The sequence below is a fragment of the Maniola jurtina genome, chromosome 10 (assembly GCF_905333055.1).
Source record: "Maniola jurtina chromosome 10, ilManJurt1.1, whole genome shotgun sequence".
NCBI classification, from domain to species: Eukaryota; Metazoa; Arthropoda; class Insecta; order Lepidoptera; family Nymphalidae; genus Maniola; species Maniola jurtina.
Window position 1 is genome coordinate 14453565 of NC_060038.1, and position 24340 is coordinate 14477904.

The 24340-nt window shown below is 42.0% G+C and overlaps 2 protein-coding genes across 4 annotated transcripts in view; both read left to right on the forward strand.

Annotated features, from left to right (window-relative positions):
• Positions 1–104: 104 nt before the first annotated feature.
• On the forward strand, positions 105–16401 carry LOC123868766 (phosphopantothenate--cysteine ligase). The gene is made up of 7 exons (XM_045911372.1): positions 105–473; positions 7678–7819; positions 7928–8156; positions 9888–10102; positions 13624–13809; positions 14424–14526; positions 14881–16401. Exons 2-7 carry the CDS (start codon positions 7688–7690, stop codon positions 14973–14975), a joined length of 960 nt encoding a protein of 319 aa, XP_045767328.1. The 5' UTR covers positions 105–473; positions 7678–7687; the 3' UTR covers positions 14976–16401.
• A 3854-nt stretch (positions 16402–20255) lies between these two features.
• Positions 20256–24340, forward strand: part of LOC123868726 — a 31570-nt gene continuing 27485 nt past the window's right edge. For 2 of the 3 annotated variants that reach the window (XM_045911296.1, XM_045911295.1), the window contains exons 1-6: positions 20256–20391; positions 20846–22241; positions 22673–22856; positions 23195–23329; positions 23949–24045; positions 24199–24297. In XM_045911296.1, the coding sequence (XP_045767252.1) occupies positions 20389–20391; positions 20846–22241; positions 22673–22856; positions 23195–23329; positions 23949–24045; positions 24199–24297 (1914 nt within the window). In that variant the 5' untranslated portion in view covers positions 20256–20388. The remainder of the gene's footprint in view (positions 20392–20845; positions 22242–22672; positions 22857–23194; positions 23330–23948; positions 24046–24198; positions 24298–24340) is intronic. The other variant, XM_045911297.1, reaches the window with a different exon arrangement.

A 24340-nucleotide genomic window follows, 5' to 3' on the forward strand; every position in this document is an offset into this window, starting at 1 on the left:
TCGCAATGATTGTAATCGTCTGTGAAAGTTACGTAGTTGGAGCCCAAGCAAGTAAAGTACTGTCATTTAAACTGTCATTTGTCAAGCGTCAAACGTCAGTAAATGTCAGTTTCCCATGGTTTCTGCGAGTTTGCGAGTGATAAGACGATTGTAGAAGTAGAAAATTATGGTTTTATTAATAATTTCAATATCAAAATAAAATATATGGGCTGTCTATGTTAGCCGAAGGTACGGCCCACGTTATATTTGCCTCAGGGCAATAAATTCACGGCAGGAACCAACGTGAAGTGAAGTTTTCGCATGCATCGATTTTTCGATAAAAGTCTTATTAGTACTGTCTGGTCATTAAGACCGAGTTGAAGAGAAGTGTAAAGTTCACTCTTCAGAAGTTGAGACACGCCTAGATTGGCTATGTTTTTGAGTTAACGCCAGCTTCTAGTGTATGTTTTTGGAGCTTTTTATCTTGGAAGAAGGTATGTAATCATTCATTAATATAGATAATTAAGTTGAAATATCATCAATTAAAGTTGTTTAATTTAGATCATGAATTTCCATGGTTTTATTATTGTTTTAACGCAAAAGTAGAAAGGTTTTACATAATATTATTCAGTTCAGTTGACAGCTAGCCTCAGCCACCTGTTGCTATTGAATCAAATTTAACAATATAGGTCCATAGATTTAATATGGATCTGGAAAAATGCATAAATATCCAAATTACAATAAGAAAATCACCTTCTTTCTTTCTTCTCTCTGGGCTGATTTCCACACTTAAACAGTTCCGTCTGTTGTGCGTGCAAAGAAAATCGCCTATGGAGAACTATTCTTCACACAACTAAGTACTTCTTTATTACTTACTTCTGGGTGTTAATTTTATGGAGAGTGGTTTCCATCTACAATATATGTGTTGTTTAAATAGCTACACTTATGGATAAAGAAGCAATGGTAAAATAATGATTAAAATCGCTTCAGTAGTTTCAGAGTTAAAATCTATTCTCTCTATAATGTTAATTTAAGGTACGCTTACATGGGCAATTAAAATTCCAGAATTCCGGGCAATTTAGTCAATTTTGATGCCAAAACCACATGAAGCAATTAACTGTAATACCCAGCAGTACCTAAAAATTTCAGCAATGTTATGTGAAATAATTTCTCTAGATTGCGTTGCAAGTGTTGCCGTGCTACAATTGCTCAAAAAATTTACAATGTCAGTGCACCATGAGATACATACCTCATTGCCACAAATGTGAAAATTATAGAACCATTTCACTCCTGGTCTTAGAAGAAGCCCAATTGAAAACTGTTATTTCTAGTATGATGGTATGGAAATCTTCATGTGCGAGTGAAACTTGCACTTGACTTTATTTTATTAGTACACCCCTTCCACTTTCTTTAATTTTTATTATCTCCTCACCCTAAGGTTGCCTGGAAGAGATCGCTATTTTAGCGATAAGGCCACCTTTTGTACATAAATCTATAATGTTATTTATATATTACTGTCTTGTTGGTGTACAATAAAGGATATTTTACTTTTACTTTTTAATTGACCCGTTTGTTTTATAAAACTAGTGGGCAAACAAGCTTTATTGGGTCACCTGATGTTATTAATCAATAACCACCCATAAACATTTGCAGAACAGATGAAACTAATGCCTTGCAGGAATTTCATGATCTGCCTCTTAAATAAAACTCGTCTTGAGATTACCATTGAAAACGGTTTGTTATTTTTTGGTGACTGGTTAGTTGGTTAATTAGTAGAATATTCATAAAATCTTGTTTTAAGCAACACAACTCAAAATAAGAGCTGACCAATCATTCATTTTATGCATAATAGTTGTTTTAAAATGTACAGGTAAAGTCCTTTCATATGATACCCCACTTGGCATAGTTACCTTACTTTGAAAACAGAAAATACTATTTATTTTTCATGAACACATTTTAAGAGGATCCTTGTCAACGATCCCCCGTTGATTTCCTACGTATGATATTATTGTTCTCATCTCTATCTGCCCTGGTTCGTGCATTCTCGGTTCCTAGATCGGTACATTTGTGATATCCAATTCAAATTGCTGTGATTGGCTGAATTTACCATGTTCTTGCTGCGACAGTGAGTTTGAGCCACTAGCGGAACAATGTTAGCCGGTCAGAAATGATTGCAATTAGTCAACCTGTTTGACGTCCGTGTTCTGTTTCCGATTACATAAAAGAAAATATTGTTGTTGCAATCATCAATTTTAGCAAATAGTGAAAGAGAGTTGGCCAATCAGAGGTCACAACTACCGTCACACTTTCTGTCACACTATGGCAGTAGGCATACCGAGTAATGAAAACAATTTTTCATTCTGTCTAGGTCTAGTCTAGGGTTGCCACCTGCCTCTTTTTGATTTACAGGCTACCACCATCAAAAATACGGGGTTTAGATTTGAAGAAATTTGAAAATTTGAAGTATTTGAAGAAATAGGCGGTGGTTCTCTCTGAAATGCATGGAAAGCCTATTTAGATATTTCAGTTTATTTGTAAGTTTTGTATTTTTTCTCTGTATGTTGCCGTGTCTTGATTGGTGAACTGTGTTTGCAATGTGGTTTTAAATAAAAGATTTATTTATTTAAATAGCTTTTAAAAACTCTTAGTTTTGTAAAGCAAAATGTTATACATTTCATGCATACAATCTTTTCATTTTAACTTAAAATTACATTTAATTTGTAATTCCACCTTCACAGTATCAATACTATGGCCGTAGCCAGGAATCGATTTCGGGAGAGGTTTTATCAGGGCCGGAACTGAATCATGTCATGAGGAAAAAAACATTCGCTCAACTTTATGGGCTAATTACCTGGTTAGTGGAATTTCGCCTTTCAATTTGACAGTGAGATAAAATACAACAATAAAAAAGCGCGAGCGCAGTGAGCGTAAGTGTTTTTGGTTCAATACAGAAAGAATTAAAGTGAAAGGGAAATGAGTTTAGCCATAGCAAGATTTTATTTTTAAAGCTCCCTATCCATACTAATATTACGAATACGACAGTATATCTATTTGCCTATCTATTTGTTACCCTTTCACGGCCCATCTTCTTTACCAAAATTTTGGTACTTACTATTCAGAGGTAACTTGCATCCCAGACATAAGCTTTTTAGTCCGGAAAATCCCCCACGGAATTTTTAAAACTCTAAATTCATGCAAACGAAATTGCGGGGCTTACACCAAGTAATACAAATTCAAAGCGCGAGTGAAGTGAGCGCGAAATGTTTGATATATTTCCAAAAAAAAATTGGTAAGCAAATGCAAGAAATAGTGTAAGTATTATTTTAGGCTTAGGTTTTTGACGGCTTCCCAGGCGCAGTCGCCATTTCTAAATTTCTGGTCTGGTGAGAGGCTTCGGTCATGGCTAGTTATATGGTTAGTATGGCCCTAACGGCCAAAAAATTAAACTGCATCATCACTTACCACTAGAAAAGATTAAAGTCACGGGCTAACTTGTATAAAAAAAGGCTAACATCCTCAAACCAAGCCCCGCCGCCTTGGCTACGACCATGATCAATATCGAGTGGGTTTCGGCTACGCATTGCCGCAAAAGGAAAATATTCTTTCTACAGGACATAACGTCAGTGTTCGGTTTCGCCAGCCAAGTGCGAGTCAGACTCACGCACCGAGGGTTCCGATTCAGGTATTTTTTTCGACATTTTACACGAGAAATCAAAAACTGTTATGCATTAAAAAAATTATGCATAAAAATAAATAAAAATCTGTTTTAGAATGAACAGGTAAAGCCCTTTCATATGATAACCCACTTGATATATGTAGTTATCTTACTTTGAAAATTGAAAATACTAATATTTGTTCATGAACACATGACAGACGGATAGAAGGACAGATGGACAGACGGACAGACGGAAAGACAGACAGACTGATAGACAACGAAGTGATCCTATAAGAGTTCTTTTTGCTTTTGAGTTACGGAACCCTAAAATATTTAGTTTTATTTGCCCCGTATTTTATTTTCATAATTACCGGTTTCTCGATCCTGAAATACGGGGTAACCAGTAAAATACGGGGCCTCTGGCAACCCTATTCGGAAAACACTGTCACATTCAAGTTAATGTCAAATATTTTGTTTTCAATTACAGAAAGCTGCATCAATCATTATTACAATATTTTCTTTGTTGTGATTGGCTGAATTTTTGAGTTTCAGCCAATAAACAGACTGTTTGCCAATTAAACGTCGTAACAATATAAATGCCAGAAAGTTTAACCAAATAAAACAAACTTAATGAGAACTTAGTGAGAATGCAAACGGCACACAATTTATAATACATATTATGTTAGTCGTATATAATAGATATTATAGTAGTCATTCACTTTGGTGTAGTATAATAGTCAGATTGTCATCAGTAAAATTGATATTGGTTGATGTATCGTAAATTATTGTTTCGGTGACAAATATTTTTATTTTCTATTTATCTTTGAACAGAATGGAATAGAATGAAATGGAATGGAATACAATGATAAATTTTTATTCCTGTAAACTTTTAGGTAAACTTCAAAGTGTTTTTGAATGGTCAGAAAAATTTACCACTGGTTCGGAATGCCGTTCCTACGTTTTCTAGGGTTTCGTACCTCAAAACGAAAAACGGAACTCTTATAGGATCACTTTGTTGTCTATCTGTCTGTCTGTCGTGTGTGTCAAGAAAACCTCTAGGGTACTTCCCGTTGACTCAAAACCATGAAATTTGGCAGGTAACCTAACTGCGTAATTTTGGGTAGTTTTTTGCGACATTGTTCAATAAAAAATTTGGATTCCAACTCCTCAATCCTGATGTTGCAGGAGACCTGACTACTAAAGCTAATGTCGATTATTAATTGATATTGAAGGTATCTATACCAAGTAAATACTTTGTCGTTGACCTCAACCCTGATGCTGTAAGAAATTGCATTCCTAAATCCTGGTGATCCCTCGGGATTTGAAAAGGATCATCCGTTTAAATGTTCTTACGTGATACAGAAACAAGTTGCATCCCGGGGACGGGCTATTACGGAGAGGCAACTTTTGTTCTGGGAAATGAAAGGATCGGGATTTTTAATAACCTAAATCCACGCGAGCGAAGCTGCGGGCATTAGCTAGTTGTAAATATATTTAGAAGCTACTATAAGATAATAGATAAGGTACTTATTTCCTTATATTTTTATTGTATGGCAGCGCGCGGTTTTAAATTATAAATTGCACGTCCTGTCCTTTTCTGTAATACATTTTTTTCTCAATATCTACCGCTTTATCTCATAGGAAGAGTCCGTAAGACATAATACAGTGAAAATAGGCAAAATATACAATTTTTGCAGTTTCCACGTCAGTACCTGTCGATTTTTTCTAACAGTGTAAGCAGCAGAGCTGAGTTTACCATCAAGTGTTGATATATGGGTGTTCCATAGAAGCTTTGCATCTAACGTTATACCGAGAAACACGGGGTTCTCCTTTATTTTCAACATATGATTATTTATCAATGAATTTATGTCATTTAAGGTCCTGGTATTGGGCAGTGTGAATTCAACACACTTAGATTTCTTTGCATTTGGAAGTAAATTGTTAGAAATAAATCAGAGAGTGACCTGTGATATGGCATTACATATAGTATACATTGCCAGCAAACATGAGACATATTTTTATCTACAGGCATACGTCTGAGTAGGTAACGCATACGTCTAACGCAAGTTGAAATGTACCAGTGTATTTAGTTAGACCTATCGACAAGTTTGGAGTCGGGTTCAGTCTAAATGTGGCCCGTGTGTTTAGACTGTCAGTTTCTGTCAGTTTCACGTGTCGTCCCCCGCACTTCACCACCCCGCTTGCACAAATCGAGACAGCACGAAATTTTCAAGATTTCTGGGTGTAATTTCTGCTTTTCGTAGTTCCAACATAATTATAACAATATAAAATATATAACGATAATTTTTTTACTGCATAATATTCATTAAATTTTCTAGGTCTGTGGTTTTTCCAAATTTCATTAAATTGCTTCGTTGTCTAGAAAAACGAGCACAAAGTTAGGCCTTTTTTTAAAGAAAAATACAAATTTTTGAGCCCCTGTAATTTTAAAACTACATATTTTTAGAAAAATCTAAAACACCACAGACACAGATATTAGTTTCTAGACTATGTCTGCAAAATTTCATGGCCTTTGGTTGCTTAATATTCAAATGAAATGGGAACTACGATTGTATGGAGTAAGTGACGGAGAGTGCCCTGTTAATTATTTTTTTTGTGATGTAACGACAGATTTTATCATTTACTTGTACTATAGACCTGCCTACCTGCCAAATTTCATGATTCTAGGTCAATGAGAAGTACACTTTTCTTTCTTTCTTTCTTGTCTCTGGGGTGGTTTCTGTACTTAAAAGTTTCCATGGGCACGTACCCTGTAGGTTTTCTTGACAGACATGACAGACAGACAACAAAGTGATGAGATAAGGATTCCCGTTTTCCTTTTGAGGTACAGAACCCTTAAAATATTTCTTATGATTGTTATAGCGTGTAGTTACAAAGTATTAGGAATACCCACAAGAACATGGAAGCTACAAAGTAACTACTTAGTTATGTGTGTTAAATAGATCTTAACCTAAATCCTATTATCAAAATGACTCGTAAGCCAATTTCATTTGACTTTGTTTCTATAGAACAAGTAAAATTTTTGGTATTTTGTAACAAAATGCACTAAGTCTGTCTGTCTGTCACAACAGCTTATTTCATTTAACCGACTATTCTATTTTTAACCGACTTCCAAAAAAGGAGGAGGTTCTCAATTCGTCGGGATCTTTTTTTTTTTTATGCCGTAATATTTGTTTGAATATTATTTTCGCAAAAAACCTCGCTCTAACTAATTGGGAGCTAGAGTGTCCCTCTTAACCTTTGTCATTTGCTTTTCAAAGTGTGGGATCTGAATTATAAAGAGAAACTGGGAACAATTGTGCTAAGTGTGGTTGTATTATCACTGAGGATGATCTGCCTACGTCAAGAGTTTTGCGTCATGATCTTGTGAGCGAAGTTTGTGATTATTATTTTTTTGCGGCGTAAATCCCCGGCTAAAGGTCGTGTTTAAAGTTTAAACAGAAGTGTCACATCTTTCTTTATATCAACACATCGGTGTATATTATTATACTAGTAGCGTCGGCCCACTACGGGTTTCCTCTCAGAATGAGAAGGGTTCTGACCAAGTGCGGATCGGTAGACTTCACACACCTCGAGAACATTATGGAGAACTCTCAGGCATGCAGGCTTCCTCACGACGTTTCCTTCACTATTAAAGCAAGTGATATTTACTTTGCTTAGTAGGGTCGATGTACCTATACTAGCAGCAGATTCGCAAATTTAACACAGCATATTGACCTCTATCTCCACATGTAAAGCACCAATTTCGCGCGAATTCGCTGCTATTCTGCCTGACCTTATCCCACGCTACGTGGGGTCGGCACAACATGTCTTCCTCTTTCACTCCCTTCTGTCATCCATCAACGTATCATCCACCCCCTTTTATACGCATATCTTCTTGCTGCTAGTATAAAATGTATCGACCCTTAAAACGCACATAACTCCGAAAAGTTAGAGGCGCGTGTCCAGAATCGAACTCCCTACCTCCCGAATGAGAGGCGGAAGACAGAACCACTAGGCTTTCACGGCTTTTCTTGTTTCAGTTAGTATAAAATGGCGAGTGGATCCTGGGAAGAGTTCTTCGCGGTGCACCTGCCTCCCACGGACTTCGAAGACAACCGGTCGCTGCTGAAGGAGTTCTGCGAGAGACACGACCAGTACGGAAACAAGATTGTCCTTGTAACTGTAAGTAACCAAATTACTTCATAACCGCCCAAACCTCCTTCCTTCATGGCGCGTGAGTTCTCAGAATGTATGCATTATAAAATGTTTGACCGGCAAGTATTTTTCCAGTCAGGAGGAACAACGGTCCCCCTGGAGCACAACACGGTGCGGTTCGTGGACAACTTCAGCGCGGGCACGCGCGGCGCGGCGTCCGCCGAGTACTTCCTGGAGCACGGCTACGCGGTCATCTTCATGCACCGCCAGAAGTCGCTGGAGCCGTTCACGAGGAACTTCAGCGGGCAGAAGCTGTTCGACATGCTGGACCTGCAGGAACGAGGACCTAACACTACTATCACTGGTGAGGAGAAAGTTTTGAGGGCTGCGTACCCGATGAGTGCCAACGGGAGCTTATCACTAGACCTCCGCTGTCCGTCCGTCTGTCCATCTGTCTATCAGCGAGCACAGCGCTGTCTGTCTGTCATACAATTTACAGGGTTAGTTTCAACCCACCTCCCGTGGGCCCAACAACCACGCGGTGATATGGGCCGAAACGCGGGAGGACGCCCGTTCGGTACTTGCTTTTTGGTGTAACTCCCCTGGCTCCTCTTTGACTCCCTACAAACCCTACTCCTCCCTTTTCTGTCTACTTCCTTGTGCCTAAGTGTCACTCTCCCCTTTTTGGTGTAGACGCCACAGTTACAGGAGAACCCCATCGCCGTTCGTGGTGTCTCCTGTTACCCACTTTCTCTCACAGACGGGCAGACAGGCTGACAACAAAGTGATTCTATAAAGTTTCCGCTTTTCCTTTTTTCCCTTTTTGAAAAAAAATATTGAAAAGTGTAATTTTTGTACGATGGTACGGAACCCTTAGTGTGTGAATCCAACCTGCACTTGACCAGTTTTTTTTTAAAGATTTACTTCACAAATATTTTCGGTCTCCACCACCGATTATTTATTATTTATCCATCCATATATCCATCGGCTATGTATGGCCACAATTCGCCTTTGCTTGTTATCGCTGCTCAGTCTATACATGGCCTTAAACTTTGAACTAGAAAAATAACGTAAATAGACGCCCAGTCGTGATACAAAGAACATAAAGCAAAGCACCATACGAGTAAGTAGGTACTCATGCAAAGCTTGTGTGTGACGGACAGCCGTCAAGTACACACGTGCCAGTTCAAGGCTGATGCCCGACAGCCGGCATTTAACTTTGTTTGACTAATCGATGCCACGAATACGGGGGTGCTTGGCTATTTGTGGCTCTGACCTCGACATCTATCACTTATGTTTGTCTGGGCATTAGCAACGTCCAGTTGAAATTACTGATCTACAAAAACAACTAACATAGTAAGAAAAAAAATCGGCCAAGTGCAAGTCAGACTAGCTCACCGAGGGTTTGCACGATAAATCAAAAACTGTTATGCATAAAAATAAATAATAATCTGTTTTAAAATGTACAGGTAAAGCCCTTTCCTATGATACCCCACTTGGTATAGTTATCTTACTTTGAAAATTGAAAATACTAATTATTAATTGAATATACTCCTTTTTTTTTGTGATGTAACGACAAATTCAGGGTTTTCGGTTTTTTTCCCTTTTGGTGCTATAAGACCCACCCTACCTGCCAAATTTCGTGATTCTAGGTCAACGGGAAGTACCTTATAGGTTTTCTTGACAGATGCGGAAAACGGACAGGCGGAGGACAAACAGACAGACATACAGACAACAAAGTGATCCTATAAGGGTTCCGTTTTTCCTTTTGAGGTACGGAACCCTAAAAATAGGGGAATAAGTCAAAAAATTATTTTAAGTAGGGCAAGTAATGTCTCATTACTATTATGCTTCGACTGTGCCTCTACCGCCAGTTCAAAAAACAGATTTTACTCGGGAAATAAACTCAGCTCATTCAATTTGAACACGCCTGGGATTGTTGTTGAGCTCATTGCTTCGGCTTCAAACCGCAAGGGCATGTCAACGGTCTCACTCTGGAATCGGAAACTGACTAAACATTTAGCTGACGAGGATCCAAAGCCAATGATGTCCTTGGGCGAATATTATTTGTCCTAAATAAACTCAATCTTTCCAGTAAAGCAAGACAGCGTATACGTGCTGGCACCCATCCTGGCGCGATATCAAGCTGCGCACGCGGCGGGGGCCTTGCTGCACGTGTCGTTCACCACAGTGTCGGAGTACTTCTGGCTGCTACGAGCCGCCTGCGAGGTGTTGGCGCACACCGGAGCGCGCGCGCTGCTGTACCTCGCCGCCGCTGTGTCCGACTTCTATGTACCCAAGGATAGAGTTGTGAGTATCAGCTGCACGTGTCGTTCACCAGTGTCGGAGTACTTCTGGCTGCTACGAGCCGCCTGCGAGGTGTTGGCGCACACCGGAACGCGCGCGCTGCTGTACCTCGCCGCCGCTGTGTCCGACTTCTATGTACCCAAGGATAGAGTTGTGAGTATCAGCTGCACGTGTCGTTCACCAGTGTCGGAGTACTTCTGGCTGCTACGAGCCGCCTGCGAGGTGTTGGCGCACACCGGAACGCGCGCGCTGCTGTACCTCGCCGCCGCTGTGTCCGACTTCTATGTACCCAAGGATAGAGTTGTGAGTATCAGCTGCACGTGTCGTTCACCAGTGTCGGAGTACTTCTGGCTGCTACGAGCCGCCTGCGAGGTGTTGGCGCACACCGGAGCGCGCGCGCTGCTGTACCTCGCCGCCGCTGTGTCCGACTTCTATGTACCCAAGGATAGAGTTGTGAGTATCAGCTGCACGTGTCGTTCACCAGTGTCGGAGTACTTCTGGCTGCTACGAGCCGCCTGCGAGGTGTTGGCGCACACTGGAGCGCGCGCGCTGCTGTACCTCGCCGCCGCTGTGTCCGACTTCTATGTACCCAAGGATAGAGTTGTGAGTATCAGCTGCACGTGTCGTTCACCACAGTGTCGGAGTACTTCTGGCTGCTACGAGCCGCCTGCGAGGTGTTGGCGCACACCGGAGCGCGCGCGCTGCTGTACCTCGCCGCCGCTGTGTCCGACTTCTATGTACCCAAGGATAGAGTTGTGAGTATCAGCTGCACGTGTCGTTCACCACAGTGTCGGAGTACTTCTGGCTGCTACGAGCCGCCTGCGAGGTGTTGGCGCACACCGGAGCGCGTGCGCTGCTGTACCTCGCCGCCGCTGTGTCCGACTTCTATGTACCCAAGGATAGAGTTGTGAGTATCAGCTGCACGTGTCGTTAACCAGTGTCGGAGTACTTCTGGCTGCTACGAGCCGCCTGCGAGGTGTTGGCGCACACCGGAGCGCGCGCGCTGCTGTACCTCGCCGCCGCTGTGTCCGACTTCTATGTACCCAAGGATAGAGTTGTGAGTATCAGCTGCACGTGTCGTTCACCAGTGTCGGAGTACTTCTGGCTGCTACGAGCCGCCTGCGAGGTGTTGGCGCACACCGGAGCGCGCGCGCTGCTGTACCTCGCCGCCGCTGTGTCCGACTTCTATGTACCCAAGGATAGAGTTGTGAGTATCAGCTGCACGTGTCGTTCACCAGTGTCGGAGTACTTCTGGCTGCTACGAGCCGCCTGCGAGGTGTTGGCGCACACCGGAGCGCGCGCGCTGCTGTACCTCGCCGCCGCTGTGTCCGACTTCTATGTACCCAAGGATAGAGTTGTGAGTATCAGCTGCACGTGTCGTTCACCAGTGTCGGAGTACTTCTGGCTGCTACGAGCCGCCTGCGAGGTGTTGGCGCACACCGGAGCGCGCGCGCTGCTGTACCTCGCCGCCGCTGTGTCCGACTTCTATGTACCCAAGGATAGAGTTGTGAGTATCAGCTGCACGTGTCGTTCACCAGTGTCGGAGTACTTCTGGCTGCTACGAGCCGCCTGCGAGGTGTTGGCGCACACCGGAGCGCGCGCGCTGCTGTACCTCGCCGCCGCTGTGTCCGACTTCTATGTACCCAAGGATAGCGTTGTGAGTATCAGCTGCACGTGTCGTTCACCAGTGTCGGAGTACTTCTGGCTGCTACGAGCCGCCTGCGAGGTGTTGGCGCACACCGGAGCGCGCGCGCTGCTGTACCTCGCCGCCGCTGTGTCCGACTTCTATGTACCCAAGGATAGAGTTGTGAGTATCAGCTGCACGTGTCGTTCACCAGTGTCGGAGTACTTCTGGCTGCTACGAGCCGCCTGCGAGGTGTTGGCGCACACCGGAGCGCGCGCGCTGCTGTACCTCGCCGCCGCTGTGTCCGACTTCTATGTACCCAAGGATAGAGTTGTGAGTATCAGCTGCACGTGTCGTTCACCAGTGTCGGAGTACTTCTGGCTGCTACGAGCCGCCTGCGAGGTGTTGGCGCACACCGGAGCGCGCGCGCTGCTGTACCTCGCCGCTGCTGTGTCCGACTTCTATGTACCCAAGGATAGAGTTGTGAGTATCAGCTGCACGTGTCGTTCACCAGTGTCGGAGTACTTCTGGCTGCTACGAGCCGCCTGCGAGGTGTTGGCGCACACCGGAGCGCGCGCGCTGCTGTACCTCGCCGCCGCTGTGTCCGACTTCTATGTACCCAAGGATAGAGTTGTGAGTATCAGCTGCACGTGTCGTTCACCAGTGTCGGAGTACTTCTGGCTGCTACGAGCCGCCTGCGAGGTGTTGGCGCACACCGGAGCGCGCGCGCTGCTGTACCTCGCCGCCGCTGTGTCCGACTTCTATGTACCCAAGGATAGAGTTGTGAGTATCAGCTGCACGTGTCGTTCACCAGTGTCGGAGTACTTCTGGCTGCTACGAGCCGCCTGCGAGGTGTTGGCGCACACCGGAACGCGCGCGCTGCTGTACCTCGCCGCCGCTGTGTCCGACTTCTATGTACCCAAGGATAGAGTTGTGAGTATCAGCTGCACGTGTCGTTCACCAGTGTCGGAGTACTTCTGGCTGCTACGAGCCGCCTGCGAGGTGTTGGCGCACACCGGAGCGCGCGCGCTGCTGTACCTCGCCGCCGCTGTGTCCGACTTCTATGTACCCAAGGATAGAGTTGTGAGTATCAGCTGCACGTGTCGTTCACCACAGTGTCGGAGTACTTCTGGCTGCTACGAGCCGCCTGCGAGGTGTTGGCGCACACCGGAGCGCGCGCGCTGCTGTACCTCGCCGCCGCTGTGTCCGACTTCTATGTACCCAAGGATAGAGTTGTGAGTATCAGCTGCACGTGTCGTTCACCAGTGTCGGAGTACTTCTGGCTGCTACGAGCCGCCTGCGAGGTGTTGGCGCACACCGGAGCGCGCGCGCTGCTGTACCTCGCCGCCGCTGTGTCCGACTTCTATGTACCCAAGGATAGAGTTGTGAGTATCAGCTGCACGTGTCGTTCACCAGTGTCGGAGTACTTCTGGCTGCTACGAGCCGCCTGCGAGGTGTTGGCGCACACCGGAGCGCGCGCGCTGCTGTACCTCGCCGCCGCTGTGTCCGACTTCTATGTACCCAAGGATAGAGTTGTGAGTATCAGCTGCACGTGTCGTTCACCAGTGTCGGAGTACTTCTGGCTGCTACGAGCCGCCTGCGAGGTGTTGGCGCACACCGGAACGCGCGCGCTGCTGTACCTCGCCGCCGCTGTGTCCGACTTCTATGTACCCAAGGATAGAGTTGTGAGTATCAGCTGCACGTGTCGTTCACCAGTGTCGGAGTACTTCTGGCTGCTACGAGCCGCCTGCGAGGTGTTGGCGATTGTAATAAGCGCCTCTCTTTCTATCGCGTGAACTCGTCTGTTAGATCTCTCCATTCTTATCTATGATCTGCTGTGTTTATGTTGGGTTGTCGCTACAAGATGTGCTAAGGGGGTTAAAGGATTTAATTATTTCAGCCTACCCACAAGATGCAGTCGGCGAGCGGGCCGCCAGTGATCCAGCTGCACTTGGTGCCCAAGATGCTGGCGCCGCTCGTCAACCTGTGGGTGCCAGAAGCGTACGTGGTCTCCTTCAAGCTGGAGACCGACGAGAACCTTCTCATCCCTAAAGCGCGGGCGGCGCTCGACAAATATAAACACAAGGTGATGTGTATATAGGTTTGGTTAAGCAAAGACAATAGCATCTGTCAGACATAAAGTGAATAGTTACTTTGACAGATTGAAGAGACATGTATTTTGTGACTTGTGACTTGGACGCATTTTTTTTTTTTTAATAACCATAAAGTACTGACAGCAGTACTTTATTAAGATTACAATCTAGCCTACGAGTAAAGCTAATAAGTAATATTATGTTAACCTAAACTTATAAAAGTACTTATATCTAAGAGTCCGTCCATTGACATATTTCTTAGGACGCATGGCAACAAAATGTAACCACGTGAGTCCATACGTTATAACACAAGGTATTGCCGCTCTACCCACCTCTAACCAGACCCATTGGTCTGGCCATCAATTTTAGTCAAAGCGATCTAGGAAAAGGTTTTTAGTTTTTAATATATTTTAAATATAGATAAGGGAGATACTGAAGATCAATCTTAAAAAAAATTTAACCTGATACTGTGACAACGCACAGCTCAAACCGGTGGACATCATAGGACTTCGTCATTTCTTAGTTAAGTTTCCCCGCCCACCATAGAGTTGTCCCACCATAGAGCATTCAAGAAGTTTGGCGTCACCAATACCGGTGTTGTTTTCAGATGGTAGTGGCGAACATGCTGCAGACACGCCACCAGAGGGTGATCCTCGTCACTCCTGACTCCAACCAGGAGATAGTGCTCTCTAGAGAGGAAGTGCATGCAGGTATACTGTCTGTCTACTATTATAATTATTGATTTTTAGGGTTCCGTACCTCAAAAGAAAAAACGGAAACCTTATAGGATCACTTTGTTTTCTGTCTGTCCATCTGTCCGTCAAGAAGTTTTGTGTCCACATTTTGATTTTTTTATTGTGATGTAACCACAAATTCACTGTTTTGACATGATGAACATGATTCTTCAGGTCAACAGGAAGTACCCTAAAGGTTTTCTTGACAGACACGACAGGCGGACAGAAGGACAGACAGACAATAAAGTGATCCTATAAGAGTTCCGTTTTTCCTTTTGAGGTATGGAATCCTAAAAATCGGTACAAAGGATGTTATTATCGGTCGTACAGGCATAGACATCGAGGGTCTGATCGTGGCGGATATCGTGCGGCAGCACGCCGCGCACACCACGCGCACCGCGCCGCCGCCGCGCCCCGCGCGCTGAGACTCGCGCGCGCGCCTGCCGAGGCTCTACCTCACCGACTAGGCGCCGCCGAACACCCCACCCACGATAAACATACTCGCGAAAGACGAAACTAACACCCCTCACAAACGGTGAACTAAACGTAATTACAGTGTGACTACAGTGACAAAAGTGTACAAACTACACAGTGAATATCTTTAATCAGGGTTACAGATAATCATTTTTCTCTAGAACACCCGGCAAGTTGTGCCGCCAAGCGATTTAGCGTTCCGGTACGATGCCGCGCGGAAATCGATAACCGGATATCCTTCCGGTTATCGGTGTCTACTATATTGTGTCTTTTAACGTATTATTAATGGCGTGAACTTCATAGTTTAATAATTGTGGATATAAAACCTTATTGTATGTCAGAAGCCTAGTAACATTTCAAGTTAGCTTACGTGACAAATAAGTCGTGATAGCCTAGTTGTTAAGACGTCCGCATCCTATTCAGAGGTCGGGGGTTCGATCCCAGGCACGCACTTCCAACTTTTCGGGGTTATGTGCGTTTTAAGAAATTAAATATCACTTGCTGTGCAAAGAAAACATCGTGCGGAAACCTACATGTCTGAGAATTCTCCATAATGTTCTCAAATGTGTCAATCTGACATGATGATCAAAAATGAAGTCTGCCAATCCGCACCTGGCCAGCGTGGTGGTCTACCGTCAAATCTTTCTCGTTAGATTCACCCGTATGTAGTTAGCTAGTGATGGGTTGGTGAAACATGCGTAAAGAGCCTTAGGGCCTGTTTTACAACCACCAGATAAACTGTATCTAACGAATTTTGACGTTATGACAGTTTTTGTATGGAAAATGACAATGATATAGTTTATCTGGCGCTAGTGAAACAGATCCTTTATATGTCATGTAGTAAGAACGTGCAAATGTAATGACTTGATATCTCTGTGACTAATAGCAAGTTAAAAGTATAGTTCGCGACAGGTCGACATGGCAATCGGGGCATGAGGTGAGTAGTGGAGGGGGGCACACTCCGCACACCCGCGCAGTGTCCGTATCCCGCACCGGGTTAGCGCGGGGGTTGTCTGTGTGTGCCGGGCGTCCCCACCCCCACCCTGTCGTGAACTATAACTTCCATATTGTCAGGTTTGTTAACTTGAAAACTTACAAAAAGCGCTCAGAATTTACTATCATAGATAGTTGAATGTTATTTTAAGTTTTAAGAAAAACTGATAGAATATACTTTGTATTAAGGACATGAATATTTTATGTAAACATAGCTTTAAATGTTTGGTGTTATGATAATAATTTTATATTTATCCTGGGTATATACTAGTTGTAACTTGTAGTTATTACTCTATCCACGGGAAGAAGTCAGTGTAGCGCTCTCTCTGTTACATAATGCCATACAAATGAAGGAGACAAAAATCTCAGTCGGCGTTTTGATACACCAATCAATCACAAACGAAAGTACAGGACCCGGCAGAAAATATTGTACATCGACCTTTAGAAAGAGATAGCGGTGTCGTAGAGCGTTGTCTCTATCGTTGAGACCGATAAAACGTCACATAGGTATGAATAACAGACACTCTACGAAGACAAAATCTCTTTCTAAAGGTCGATGTTACAATATTTCCTTGGCCATAACTGTATGTTTTCTAATTGAATTTCGAATGTTGTATGAAAACATTTCCGAATTGAATTTCAAAATGTTTGTGATTGGTTGGTGACCCAAAATGGTTAACACCCACTGAGATTTTTGACTCTATTATTTGGATAGGAAAGAGTTATACTAACTTCTTTCCGTTGATAGGGTATAGTTATATTTTGCTGCAAAGCTTACATTTTTGAGTAACTAAGTCCTCAAAAATTCTATTCAATTGAAATAAAAATTGAATTGAATCTTTGAGTCACTAATCAATTGTACTCTGCAGCAAGGCGGGTTAACTTTAAAGAATAGTATTAAAATAATATGTAAAATTATCATACAAGATCTTGCAGTGAAACTGTTATTTTAAAAATAAAAGTTACTTTTGTTTACAATTATATTGTGATTAGTTATTTTGATATTTGAAACTATATTAGTAGGTAGTTCCTATCGTTTTACTAAAATAATATAAAGGTAAGCTCAACCTGCTTATACAATGAGCCTCGTAGCCATGATACTTACCTACCCTTGATATGAGGACTTCAAGAATTTGTTTAAAACTCCACTGTGACAACCCTGCAAACAGCTGATCGCGGAACTGTACTCGCAAAAAAACTTCTGTGAACTCGAAGGACCGTTCGAACATTCGTCAAGTAGCAGAGACAAACACGCTGTATATTTGAGTTACTAAGTATAGTTTATACAGGGTGTAACCAGAACTGACAGAGGGATTACAGATAAAATGCCATAAAAAAATCTTGTATTTTATAAAAGTTCACAATATATTGCAAATAAAAATTCTCAGTGACGCTTGAGGTCAACGAACTTTTTGTAAATATGTCACTCGAAGTCAATGCCACGTCGTAGGTGGGGCATTGACCCGAGTTTTGCACGCTATACAATGCGGGTTTGGAAAATACTAAATAACTAAAACTACAAGATAGGGTAAATGGTTATTAATGGCATTGGATTGTGTTAAGGTAGTATAATAATAACGCTAAGTATTACTATCGTCCCGGTTACACCCTGTGTTATTCATAAAAAATAATCTTTGTCTGTCTGCTGTCCGTTACCTATGCGCTCGCGCATCGTTCGTCCGATTGAGTTAAAACTATGTACAGTTGTTGTTAAGTCCCTAATGTGGTGTCTTCTCGACAGGCCGAAGTTTGTCGGAGTATGGGCCTCGAGGCTGAGCCTCCTTGCCCGGGCGTGTCCTCTTGTTTTATATTTTGGACATTTTTCATACTGAGCTCATAGTGCAGGCACATAAAGTTAAAAAGATAAGTAAATAAAGAAAGTTTTGTTTCTAAATACCTAGTTGGGCCAAATAACAAAATCATATCAAAATGCATTTATGTTAAGAAACTAATTGAAGCCTACGACATAATATTTATAAATATCTTTTTTTTTTTAACGGCGTGATCGAGAAAAATTTTGTTGCTTAAGGGCCGTTTTACTATCAAATGTCTTGACTATGACTATGTTTACGCCGGCCACATATTGTCAGAAATTGTCTGTCGGAAAACTTTCTGTCGCACTCACTCAGGTCGTAATCTATAGAGTGCATCTTGATGTTGCTCATACTTAAGACATTTTTCATGGTTTGAGTTATTATAAGTACCTAAGTACTTATCAAAGTTTTTATAAGCTGACCAGCTCTGGCTTTGCTCAGGTGAAATTTCCGAAAATCGTTTCCACTGATCCGAAATTGGATATAATATAAGTTATTTTATTCATGTATTTGAGTTCTTGTTAATGCGTATCAAATTCTTGGGATGAATAATATGTGTAATAATTTAAATTACTTATATCAAAATTATTATTAGCTTGCATGAAATTTGTAATCAATATTTATCAAAGACATGTGTTATGTGTATCAATCGTTACGTATTAAATATATTTCTAAGAAGATTAGTGTATAGTATTATTTATATAAAGAATAAACATATTTGTTTACAATATTGCTAAGTTGTTTATTTTTAGAGATAAAGTGAATCATCTATGTTTAATAGCCAAATAAGAATATAGGTAGATTGGATTCCTGTAATATTTTATTTATTATTGTTTTTCTTACATAGCAGCAGTGTAAGCTAATTTTTTGATAAAAAACGTTGCTAATTAACTAATGACAGATTATGGATATCGAAGATCATGTAAATCCGACACTTTAAGCCTTTCTTCGAGGTTATATCAAATTGATGTAAGAGCTACTTATTCTCAATTGTTTTATCTTGATGGGTATAGATAAATAGATTGTAAGAAAAAATGTCCCTGTGTCATGTATTTTGTATACCTACTATTTACCAGTTATTATTGTATTATTAAAACGTCAAAACGCCTATTCACCTATGATGTTCTATACATTATAACTATTTTTGAAAACAAATAGTTTGAGCAGATGTTTAGAACAAGTTTGATTGTTTACAGGCCTTAAGGCCTCGTTTAGGGAGACGCGGGGCGTTTTCCAGCGTGCTTTTATATAAAGTCCATTTCGGTTTGCCTTCTACCGAATCCAAATCTGTATAGACTACCATGTTAAAGCCAAACGCGCGTCGCAACGAAGAGTCCCTATGAACGATTTTGTCTACAGAAGTTTCATTTGGTCAGGCTACGCACAACGCGCCTCGTCTCTTTGAACGTACCTTGGTAGAGTTCCAACTCTATCAAATAGTGGTTTACCTGTCATCTATAGAATGAGGCTCTGAAGGCTTGGACAGAAACTCTGTGACGGCAACGGCACGGCAAGATACAGTCCGATAAGGCTCTTTTGGCGCGTGGCCAAAATCGGAACTAAAGCCGCCATCTTGAGAAGTGCACTTGTTGATAGTTCGCTGTGTCGGCATAAAGCTACAACAGCGCCCTCACTCAAGTGCCAAAAGAGCCTTGTCGGACTGTATCACGCGTATATCTAACGATTTGTAGCTATACCTACAGATGATGTAAGGATTCTAACGATACCCCATCATGCGTCTAAATCTGATCAGGGCATAATTACAATTAGTTACATTACATTATGAACTCTGAAAACATACACTCCTTTTTTGGACAGTTGTGCAAAATAGTAGTAGTCTAAAGAGAAGTCTGCAAGAAACTGTAGTTATATAGGTACCTACTCTTCAAAAAGCAAAATAACGGTTCCTTAGTTATTTACATTACAACTTGAGGTGCTTTGGTGCTGTGGCCGTCACGCGTTGTGTTTGTCCAAGCCTTTAAGTTCTTTTTGTTGTATTGTATAGTAGAGGTTTGGTGTGTACTGTAATGTATTATGTAACAAATGGGTATCTCTTGTTGTGATAACGTACTACACGGATGATGTAGCCTTAGACGAGATTTTAATACACCTGAATATATATTTCGTCATTTTACATTGTGTTGTTACTTAATATCCCTTGTACTTACGTCTTTGGAAGCAGGTGTTAGATAGATAGATAGATAGATAGAACTCTTTATTGCACACAAAAACACATGTAAAGGATCACAACACAGAAAGAAGAAAACAGAAAAAACAATTGTGTGCAAAGGCGGCTTTATTGCTTAAAGCAATCTCTACCAGGCATCCTTTGCTGAAAGGAGAAGCTAGTGTTGGATAGTACCAAGTCGCAAAGAATAAAATATAATTATAAAAAAAGTTATTTTTGATGACATTCTCATTCATACAGTGTCATGGCCTGTCAAAATCTAACATAAATATTTGCGAAATAATATAAAATCTCGCGTCCTCGTGGTTACACTTGGTTCAAAATCCAAATGCGGCGTTTTACGTAGTTTTTGTTCTAAATTCCACTAGCATGGTAAGTTAATATGAAATTATTAAAATCCCTTAGTAATATTAAAACAATTCTAAAAGTTTGTCAGTCTGTTTGTCACGTTCTGCCGGCGAAATTAAAATCCATGTCTTTGATTGAACCTGGATAATAACAGAGATAGAAGATAGGTAGGTACAAAGCTTTTATTCTGATGAAATATATCCTGTATCCTGAAAAACTACGTTGTCAATATCTAGATAAGTCCAGTGGCATCTAACTTCAAATATAATACGTTATCTATAAAGAAAAACACAGGTGGTGGTCTTCATGTCATCTTTTTGACTTGAGAGGATAACTTCCATCATTGACTGGTCGGACTGACTGAATCAATACGTGCGTTTTCGTGATTTCATTAGTCCATATAACACGTTCCAGTTAGCTAGGTATGTGGAAATAATCGTTAAATGAACCAAAAGTAATTGGCAACCTTATCTAACAGGATGATGAAGTCGAAGACATCGTAGGTGACGTACGGTATACGGATTCCCAAAAAAGTGTAACCACATCGGTCGTCTATTCCCTGGACTTCACAGACAGCAGTCCCGAGCGATACAACTCATCTGGCAAGGAGACGTACATCATAGAGCAGGATGAAAGCGACGACAGCGAAGCCACCTTTCACACACACATAAACGAAAGCTTCAACAAGTTAACAGAAGCAAAGTCTACTGATACGCAGCAATTAGTCCACAATGAAATCAACAAACCCATTCTTGCCAATCTCAATAAACCAAACTTAACCCACGAATTCACACAAACAAGCAAAACTATTATTGAACTTGCAAAAAACGAAATTGTCGTAGTACACCAACCGACACAAAGTAAATCTTTAGAAACGCAAACCTCTTATGTATCAATAAAAGAAGATAAAACAGTAGATTGTAAGATACACCTTGATTGTATATCTAATGAAAATGAAGATATACGTGATGATATGTATGATATCAGTCCTAAGTTTAGGCCGGTCACTCAAAGTGATCATAAAAATATTGATGAAGAGAATGCCAATACAGTTTTGAACCCCGATGCGCAAAGTTCTCCAAACATTACAAACGAACAAGCTACTGCAGAAAAAAATACACGTTCAAACGTTCAGGAAATAGTCTTGGAAACTACAACAGGCGATCAGGGTGAACACAAATCTGAAGATAAAATAATACCATTCATTGACGATGAATCAATAGAGAGAGAGGATCAGCAAGAGGCAAGTTATGAAAGTACTAGTGAAGCTGAGTCTTCCAAATATGATTCTGATATTGAAGAAGATTCTCTAATGTTAGAAAGTGAATATCGAAGCAGTAGGAGAAGTAAAGGAGACAACGCTAGCGAAACGAGCGAGATACAAAATTCTATAGAAAACGACGTAGCAGAGTTGTACTATAAGTTATCAGAAAGTCCTCTTTTGCTGTCCCCTGAAAATTCTATGGAACCGAGTGCACGAAAGATTGGAACGCTGACGCCGCTTACTGAGGAAACTTCACAGAAAAAAAGCTTTCTAGACATTACTACCAGTTCCCAAACGGTAATGGAACCCATTAAAGACACATATTGTAATGAAGCACTAGTTGACAATGCTGGCGTGAAAGTGAAAATGTTTACGAACAGTGAGGTTGTTAAAGAAAATGACAAATTCAGATTACCACCGATTCCTAACAAGTCTTGCCCGACTAGCCCACACTTAAACTTTTTGTTTTCTGTGAACACTAACCCATTGGGAAAAGTGCGGAACTTACCATGTCTGTTAGAAGGTCACAATGATGGAATGTTCCAGAGCTGGGAGATCGGCGCGAATCAGTTAGCATCTGGCGAAAGTCCACTCATAAGTGAAAGAAGTGGTAAATATTCTACCTTATATTAATACGTATTGAGTATTCTACGGACAATGTCACCGTTCTTAGTATAAGAGGCTGGTGTTAAATTTATTTCATCTCTCTCCGAGCATGTCGGAATTTCGGTCCCATTGGACTTTGAGATGAGAGTAAGGACATAGAAAGGGCACCTGTGTTTGCGTACATACTTGTGCATTATATTATCTGCCAAATCTCTGGAGATGGACCACCGGGCCGCAATTCGGTCGCGAGAACATTATTTATTACATAGGTATCCCTTCCGATCCTAACCCTAGGTAGTGCGCTTAGACTGCATCATCACTTACAACCTGGTGAGATTGCTGTCAAAAGCCAACTTGTATCAGAATTCAAAAATATCGAACCATCAGCGCTGACAGGTTAGAAGGAAACCAGCCTAAGTGAGGATACTCTTATAGGTCCTGTCAAGATACCACGAGAGTCAGTCCACTTACCACCGATCCACATAGAGGGAGCTATATACCACAACACCACTAAGCCCATAAGCCTTGTGTCGCCAACCCAGAACACCTCGTCCCTTGATGCCATCAGCATCAACGACAGGATCAGAGAGCTCAAGACGATGACCTATAACACAACCAGGTATAAAATTGTTACTACCCTTAGCTCTGTCATTAGCTTAAGCCGTAGGAAAAATATAAGCGAACTGCGGACTTTGAGGGGCGTGTGGCCTAGTTGCGACAGCGCATGATAGGTATCAAACGTACAACGTGGTTGGTAACTGGCTTTAGGTGTCGGAATATGGCTTTTGTGTTTCCGCCGTGCCTCGGAGAGAACGCTAAGCCATCGTTCCCGGCTATTACTTACTATACAACATAATATTGACTATGGAACAATATATACCTACTGGAAACATACAACATACCTATAACTGGAAAGTTTCACCAGAGCATTGGTACCTACGCAATTTTTTTAATCAGGTCAAAAGCAGAGAGCAGAAGTATGTCTCCAACCAGCATCTCACCTTGCGAGGAGAGTAGGATGTCTGACCTGGCTGAAAGAGGATGTGACAATGTCTGTATCGATCTACTCAGGAGGCTGCGATCCTCATCGTGGTAAGACCAAGGGAATACTCAAATTGAAAGCCATAGTTTACATTAAAATTCTGCTGCTAAGATGCACTACATCTACGCACTAAAATAGAATCATGGTCATTACCATGCGATCAACCTATTGCCGGCTTACTACAGAGCACGGGTCTCCTCTCAGAGAAGGGTTTGGGCTATAGTCCACTACGCTGGCCAATTGCGGATTGGCAGACTTCAGACACCTTTATGAGAAATGTTCTCATAATGGTGTGTGAGGAGTACTCTCAGGCATGCAGGTTCCCTCACGATGTTTTCCTTCACCGTTGCCTCCCCTGCCCCCACCTGCTCGTTTGCTCACGATTTTTATTGAAGAAAATCCGTGAAATTAAGTGATATTTATTTATGTTATTTATTTATTTGTACCAGAAAGTTGTAATAATAAAGAGAAAAAGTGGACAGGGAAGCACTTATCTGTATAAGAGATCTCTACCAGTGACCCTTTGCAGTGCGAGAGGTTGTAAAGGGAGTAGAATAGGTACAGCAAAGATTTAATTGCTTAAATGCATATAACTCCGCGAAAACAGAATCCCGAATAGGCATAGTAGAAGGCGCGGATGTCTTAACTATAAGGTTCTCATTGTTTTAGGGTGGAAGTCTTAGAGAGCTTAGAGGATATACCGAGATCTCTCGAGAAGTTTTGGTCGGTATTGACGGCCAATCGAACTGCTGAGTTGATAAGACAGGTAATTAATTTAGCCAATGCATTTTTCAATTTTGACCTTGTGTGAGCTCACATGGGCGACTATAAGGGAACCGGGTCATCGGTCGAGTCATCATCATCATCTTTAGAAGTTCAACCTATTTACGTTTTTGCGATGACATCATTATTCTCTCAGGTAACCGCGCATGTAGACTCTCCACGGACGCAAGTCGCTCGCTGCGCTTGCACCATTCTCGCGCACATACTCAAGAACACCAACTATACCAGAAAACCGGTGAGAGGTTCACTTTACTCTCTCTCTTTATCTCTTTCTCTCT

What these genes read in the sequence shown, in the direction of transcription:
- LOC123868766 (XM_045911372.1), top strand. Translation starts at nt 7,688, where the DNA reads ATGGCGAGTGGATCCTGGGAAGAGTTCTTCGCGGTGCACCTGCCTCCC. An exon ending in ACCTAACACTACTATCACTG is followed by an intron (nt 8,157 to 9,887) that starts GTGAGGAGAAAG and finishes CAATCTTTCCAG; the next exon opens with TAAAGCAAGACAGCGTATAC. An exon ending in TCGACAAATATAAACACAAG is followed by an intron (nt 13,810 to 14,423) that starts GTGATGTGTATA and finishes TGTTGTTTTCAG; the next exon opens with ATGGTAGTGGCGAACATGCT.